Genomic DNA, 7896 nt, shown 5'->3' with positions numbered 1-7896 from the left:
CTCTCATATGAGTTTCTTTAAAAACTAATTTTTAATTTAAAGAGAAACTAATTTTAGCATGTGAAAAAAATTATAGAACAGGATCTCCTTATGCTAGTTTGCTGAATCATGTTATGTTTATGGAAGGGATGGTGTTGGTGGTGGGGAAGGAATTTACTTTGCCATCCTAACTTGCACCTTCACCTGTTAAGAGGTTTGTACTATAATGCTGATGCATATAGAAGGCAAGAAAACCACAGTGACAATTGCATCCAAAGAAGGCAATTAAAGGGAAGCATTTGTATTATTCACACGGTAAAAGATTTCCTACAAAGTAAAAGTGATAAAATCAAAAGACGGAGTCTAAGAATAAAACAGAATTTCATTTATATCAAATGATGCTCTAATCTCTAACTTGGTAATTTCTTTGGCTTTGCACATATCTGAGCTGAGATTGCTCAATTGAAAATCTTTATGTTTTCAAAGTTGCTCCATTTCCTTGGAGCAACATGAATGAATTTTGTAAATTCCTTCTATACTCGTTTAAAATAACTAGTACCTTCTTCTCCTTCATGAAATATGAAGACAAGACTATACCAAATTAACAATTTGCCTCCTTATGTTACTTATTATGGTAGTTCCTTAGTGCCCATGTAACCGTACTTGTCTTCATCAGGGTATTCAATTCTGAACAAATGTTTGTCCGCTTGACCGATCCATGATCCTATCTTAAGGCTTTTGTAGAACATGCAGCTCACAATTGTGTCAAGGATGATGAAGATTGAGTAGAGATAAGCAATGAAAATCCCCTCCAAAGCCACACAAGGCCTTGCTATTCCAGCGATATGATAAGGCCTCACAACCCGGAATTGGAACAAGGCCTCAATGGCAGCCAAAGCCACATTGACAGGAAGTGCCAGGAACAAGGCCATTGATGTTCTTCCCCTTAAGAGAAAACAAGCTTTCAGAATTGCCAAGTATCCACCATGTCCCTCCATGCCAGATAGAGCCAGTGCCATGTTGCATGTGACAAGAGCATTGGCAAGAATCACAGAGAAGAGAATTGCCCCAGATACTGACGTGAAGAGGATGAGGCTACTAGGGGAATAGTAGTAGCCAAGTTTTTCAATGAAGCTGAAGGCCAAAAACATGAATCCAAAAGCAGTTGCATTTGCTGAGAGAATCAAGAAACAGTTGAAGATGTAGGTGTGGAGGAGAGGCTTGTAAAGGGACTTCATTGAATTGAAGGAAGGTGGCAAAGATGGTTTGTGGTGGTTGAGAGCATGAATTATGGATGCTTTTGCAATTAGGAGAAAGGTGAGGGTGAAAGGAAGGGTGAAGATTGAAGAAGTGATTGTTTGAGAAACCTTCAAGTTGAGAATTGTAAACAATTTTGAAGAAGGGAAGCCTGCAGCATCAAAGAGAGTCCTTAGGCGGTTGTAGATTTGAGGCAAAAGGGATGAAGGTGAAGGGACAAATGCTTGAGAGAGGAGTATTGAAGCTGAGAAAGGAAAAGCAAGAAAAGCTGGTGTTGAGGTGAAGTAATGATAGTTTTGGAGGAAACTGTGAGTTGATCTTCTGAGAATCTTGCATGAAACTTCCATTGGAAATGATCTTTGGGAAGGTTGCCACTTGAGGGAGAGGAAGTGGAGGATGACGAATAGGTTGGCTTCTTAGTTATCACCAATATGGACTCTTCTATAATACTCATCAAAAGTATGCAAGAGCCAGGTGTTGGTGTTTCTTTTTCTGTCCTAGTTTTTCTTAAATGAGTTTGCTCTTTCTTTTGGCAATGGTAGGTTAGAGAGTTTAAGGGTTGGTGTTTTGAATGAAAAGATAGGCCAACAAGAACAAACTAACGAGTGCCATAAGGTGCAAGTGTTTGGACTTTGTTTTCACCAGAGGCTTTGGACACATTGTGGCTTTTGCTTTGTGTTCTACGAATTCCACCAGATTATATTATATTAGCTGGTTTAAGCATAGCACCTTTTCCTTGGTGTCACGGTTTAATTTATTAGCATTTAGCAATTAGCCAATGTGGAATTTGGTACTACAGATCTTTTTTGTCTTGATGATGAGAGGAGCTTCTTCTCTTTTTAGATTGCTTAAAACGCACATTATTTGGTATATTATCATTCTGGCTACATCCCCTTTTCAAGTCCTACAAATATATAGAAATCATGACAAAGTGAATTATGAAGCACTCTATGTTGGCCCCATTATCCTTGAAATTAAAGCGTCATTTTAAATTTTTAAGAGCAATTTATGACATGAGTGGAAAATATAAAGTAAAAACTAAACCTTGATTAAGGAGCATAGAATTTAATCCAAGTTGCCGTAATATTCAAGTTTTGGCACTTTTCACATTGTATAATAAGTGAGTAATACGTAGCTTGTAAGCTATACTAGCAATAACAATAACAAGCTCACTAATAATAACAATAATTATTAATAACAAGATATATAAAAATGGTTCTACTTCCATCAACAATTATTAGAAAAAAGGGTCCCTTAGCAATATGATATATCAATAACGTCATGCATATCAAGCATAAGTAATGATTCATATCAAATTAAAATGCCACACAAATTGGATGTGGCAACCATGGAAGGGAAGGCTATGGAATTAGGATATAATGGATGTGGGTCAGGGTTGGGTGTTTAGGCCATTGGTGGCCAATGAACAAGAGACAAACACAAGGTGAATAGTAAATAGGGGGTGAGTATGATTTAGTTGGTGACCTAAACTAGTGTGACATTGTAATTTTGGCATCAGATTGATGGGGTAAAATTTTAAATGGTTAAGTTATTATACCAGGGGAATGTTAACTCATTAACTTACAATATTAAGTATTTCAATCATACTTTTTTCCTTGTTGAGATGTCAACATATTTGTTGACATTCCAACTGAAGTTTAATTGCAATCAGGTGATTGAATATAAAGTAATAGACATTTAGCTTAGGCATTCTTAAAAAAAAAAAAAAAAAAAAAAAAAAAAAAAAAAAAAAAAAAAAAAACTTTGGGACCTTCGGTTCCTTTCTTCCTCTGTAAAGGAAAAAGAAAAATTTAAGAAGACAATTTTTTTTTTTTTGATTTAGCATTATAAATATAATACTATATATACCCAAAACAAAACTGTCGGTTCCTTTTATTTATGGTTAAAATTAATTTAATTAGTCTATTTTGAATATCATGTTTGTCTAGAAACCAATCTAAACGATATTGACCCCAAAAAAAAAGTTAGAAGTTGACTTTAATTAGTAAAGCTTTTCGTTCTAGATGCAATTTTCTTTTTAAGGAATTCCTTTCTAATATGTAACATAGTAATCTACGCTTACGTAATTACATACTGAAAAAACAAAATAAAAAGCCTATGTATATTCCTCCGTGGGTTCATCTTGGATTAAAATTTTCTCTGTTTATCTTTTTTATTTTAGGCCTACTAAATGATACTGCTTGAAATGTGTATAATATATAGTTTTCGTGTTGTTGAAGAAATATATGTAATCCGTTTTTTTGGGAATGAATGTGGTGGGTGCCCTAACAAGTAATATTATCTCTTTCAATATTGCAAACTTTGACATGGAGAAATTTCCACGTCTTTGGGATATTATACATTTAAGTGGTAGAAGTACTTTTTTTATTTATTTATTCCTGGAGTATTCATAATAACAATAATTAATTTCTTCACTACGCTAGAGACACTAAAAAGGTAGGATAGCTAAATAATTAAAATAAATAAATATGTAAGATTAACAATACCACTGCGTAACGGCACTGGAATGTTCCATTGATTGAGGATTAAGTCAACAGGTAGCATATAAGTGTTCCATTCAATTTGCTATATTTTTAATTGATAGGTCATTGACAAATTGCTGACTTGAGCTCAAATATCAATGTACACTTTACATTTAATTTTAATTTCCTTTTTTTTTTTCCAGTCTTTTATATATATACAAAAGAATTCTAGTAGTTAAGAAATTAAAAATATACTTTTTTATTCGAAAGTGAAGCAGGGCACTCCCCATATAACTTTAATAAAAAAAAAATCTTTTATATAAATCTAGACCAAAGGAAAATGAGCAGCAATATTTAAAAAAAAAGTATTTTTATTAATAATTTTTTTTTTAAAAAAAAGACAAAAAATTAATAATATTATATACATACTAACCAGTTTTCATGCTACTTGGTTACTTTAAGACTTATTACTAGTTTTATTTTACATCTTCATCTATGGTAAAATTTATTAATGAGACTTTTTCAATCTTCACGCTAGTGAAAATATCTATTGATTATCAACAACACAATTCACACAATTGGTGAAAAATAAATCTCAATCTAAGTGTGTGATTAACTATAATCACTATTTAAATCATTTATTAGTTTTGATGAAATATTTATGACATTATTAATTGAAATTAGTTACAAAAACTATTTTTAAAGTGGTTTTGAAGAATTATTTCTTTCTTTCTTATATAAATGACTGAAATTAATAAAATGGTTTAAATAGTGATTTAACATCGCAAGTGAATATGATTCACCTATTGCTTATTAACAAGTCACACTCATCACTATAATTTTTTTTCTTGAATTAGTTGTAGTTTCATTAAATATAATCACTATTTAAATTATTTGATTGGTCTTGATGAAATATTTATGACATTATTAAATAAAATTAGTTAACTATTGTTAGTGGTCTTGATTGATTATTTATTTGATTATTATATAAAAGAAGTGAAATTAGTATTATTTTATTCAATTCTTAAAATTATTTCATTTAAAAAAATAATACATATATTATATTGAATAAATGCATCATTTAATAATATTTTTTACTATATATTATATTTAGTAAATATAACATCAAAGAAAGTTATACAAATATTAAAAGTAAATCATTTTAAATAAATATTACATTTAATCAAAAATTATTATATTATTTAAATTAATAGAAAATTTAATCATATTATCTAATTTGACTGTATATTATATTTAATATTGTTATGCAGTTAATTTTACATATAATATATTAATTATGGTATTTATTAAACATAATATATAATTATCTTATTAAATTTATCAAATGCTCCATAGGAGAAGTTGGTCATGGCAATGAAGTAAAGCCAGGTTAAATGGTAGAACAAAATCTTATTTCACTTTCTCTACTTGGTGGACAACCCTTCACAAGAGATCTCCTAATTGGGTGAGATTGCTTGTGATTCAAACCTATACAATAACCCTCTAGGTAAGCTTTTACCAGTAGTTCTAGTATGTTATTAGCGTTCTCCCTAATAGTATTGGGAGAGCCCAATGAAAAAAGAGTATAATTTGATTCCACCCAAAAAAAATACTAATACTTTTCCTCTTAATATAAATGACTGTTTAGAACCTTGGAAATGAACATTAATATTTTTCAAGTGAACAAACAAAGAAACAAGAATGTTTTATTTTGTCATTGAACTTAACATATGAATTGTTTCCCAAACACATTGGTGAGTCTTTAAATACTTCATCAACCATAAAAAAAATTGTACTTACGAAAATCTACAAATGCACCAATGGTGACTGTTGGGCCCGATAGTCCACCTGTTCCTCCACCATAGTATGATATTGTCCGCTTTGGGCTAGGCCCGCACCGTTTTGTTTTTGGGCTCCTTCCCAAAAGGCCTCATACTATATGGAATGGTGGACACCCTTATAAACTAGCCAATGTTCCTTCATTTTACAGATGTGGGACTTGGGATGAATCCCAACAAACCTCTCCTCAGACCAAGGACCACATGTCTCGTGACCTCCTCCCCTCAAGCGATAATCCATCACCATCTTGTACCGCCGTTAACTCTACGGGACACGCCGCCTGAACACCACAATATCAGGAAGACTTTCGACACAAGGCACCAAGTTCGGATCTCCATCGCGAGGCACAACACTGAGGGTCTTCCCGCATCAAACCCAGCCGAACCGTTGGCTCTGATACCACTTGTTGGGCCCGATAGTCCACCTGTTCCTCCACCATAGTATGATATTATCCGCTTTGGGCTAGGCCCGCACGGTTTTGTTTTTGGGCTCCTTCCTAAAAGGCCTCATACTATATGGAATGGTGGACACCCTTATAAACTAGCCAATGTTCCTTCATTTTACAGATGTGGGACTTGGGATGAATCCCAACAGTGACCTAGTGCAGGTGATCGATCTTATCTCTAAGTTTATAGATAATGTTGTATGATATCTTAAAGATATATTCTGATAACTGTGTAGAGATATTGTTCTTAATAAATAGAGATATTATTCTTGATAATGTGATCCCCAATTTTGAGAGATGTGTGGCGTCAAGATACACCTGTACCGTTGGGAATGAATTGCCTAAGTTTTTGCTTTGTGGCGTTGATGGGCTAGGGGCCAAAGTATAGGCGAGTTTGTGCTCAATTTGGCTTAATTGAGATAAACAGTACATTAGCCCTTTGAGCTCCAAGCTTTTTAGAGCGAAAGAGTTATAGTTATGAGTGAAGTCCCCCTTCTACATTAGAGATGTTGACTTTTGCTAGCAAGGTGCCAAGGTTAGATCATGTTTCGACTAGCTTTGTGGAAGGTTAATATGTTGCATCCAAAGTGCTCATAGAGTTCATTAGCTTGTAATTGCTTAAGAGCTCAAATTAAAACTCGTAATCTTTAAGAGAATCATGTAAGAGCTTGAAAGTTTGTAATCTATTAAGAGCTTGGAAGCTCATAATTTCAAGATGTGAGAGCTTAGAAGCTTAGAATCGCACGAGATCTTGCAAGCTTTCAAGAGGTGAGAGCTCAAAATCTTAGAATTGTGGAAGAGCTTAAAAGCTCATAATCTTCAAAACACAAGAGTGTGGAAGCTTATAATCGCACAAGAGCTCAAAAGCTCATAATCTTCAAGATGTGAGAGCTCACAAGCTCATAAGTGTACAAGAATTCGAAAGTTCATAATCTTCAAGATGCAAGAGCTCAAAAACTTAGAATCACACAAGAGCTTGGAAACTTATAATCTTCAAGCCATAAGAGCTCAAAATTGTGTAAGAGCTCAAAAACTCGTAATCTTTAAGACGTGAGAACTTAGAAGCTCAAAATCGCGTAAGATCTCAAAAGCTTGGTAAACTTAGAAGCTTGTGACTTGGTGGGAAGTTTAAAAGCTTAACAAGCTCATATGCTTGGCCTTGTTTTGTGTAGGCATTAATGTTTGTTTCCTGCAATTTTCTTTGAAAAGATAAGAACAATGCTATTTTTATAAATGAATTAGCAAACTTTTGTGTAGCAATCAAAAGAAGAAAAAAAACATAAAGAATAAATAATATCTCTTTAGTAATAAATTAAAGATGAAAGATTAGATCTTGCGCCGACTGGCCTCATGCTCCTCCATTTGGATGAATCTAATGCGGCACATGTTCTCAACTCATTCACGTTGGTAGGCTTGTCCCAATAAAGGTCATTGAAGAATGACCCCCCCCTTTTAGTGCATTTATCATGGCGGTTAGGGTGGCTTGTGGATGAAGGTCCTGTATTTTGTTGGCCACAGATGAGAGCCTCTCCATGAAAGCTTAGAGTGATTCGTTATCATCTTGCCTCATGTTAAGCAACACCAAAGTTGAGGTTTCATGTGGTCGACCAGTGGTGAAGTGTGCTTTGAGTTGTTGCATCAAAAAAACATAACTAGGTATACTCAATGGGGGTAGGTGAGTATGCCACAACAAAGCAAGACCCTCAAGCGTCGTTGGGAAGATCTTGCATATGACTACCTCATCTTAGGTGTACAAGTGCATTATGGTATTATAGGCAGCGAGGTGCCCGTCTAAGCATGTTGACCCATTATATGCCTTCACGATGATGTGTTTCCATCCTCGAGGAAGCGGTATGTTGATTACATAGTCGATAAAGGGATGACCATAATGTT

At 33.9% G+C, this 7896-nt stretch overlaps 1 protein-coding gene across 1 annotated transcript; it reads right to left on the bottom strand.

The window, feature by feature from the left end:
• Positions 1–259: 259 nt before the first annotated feature.
• On the bottom strand, positions 260–1955 carry LOC109808909 (uncharacterized). The gene has a single exon (XM_020372093.3). The coding sequence runs from the start codon at positions 1581–1583 to the stop codon at positions 609–611; it is 975 nt and encodes a 324-aa protein (XP_020227682.1). The 5' UTR covers positions 1584–1955; the 3' UTR covers positions 260–608.
• Between the last annotated feature and the right edge of the window lie 5941 nt (positions 1956–7896).

This window comes from Cajanus cajan, chromosome 5 (assembly GCF_000230855.2).
Source record: "Cajanus cajan strain Asha chromosome 5, NIPB_CcT2T_4, whole genome shotgun sequence".
NCBI classification, from domain to species: domain Eukaryota; kingdom Viridiplantae; phylum Streptophyta; class Magnoliopsida; order Fabales; family Fabaceae; genus Cajanus; species Cajanus cajan.
Note: the sequence above shows the minus strand (reverse complement) of the source record. Positions and strands in the feature narration are given on the sequence as shown.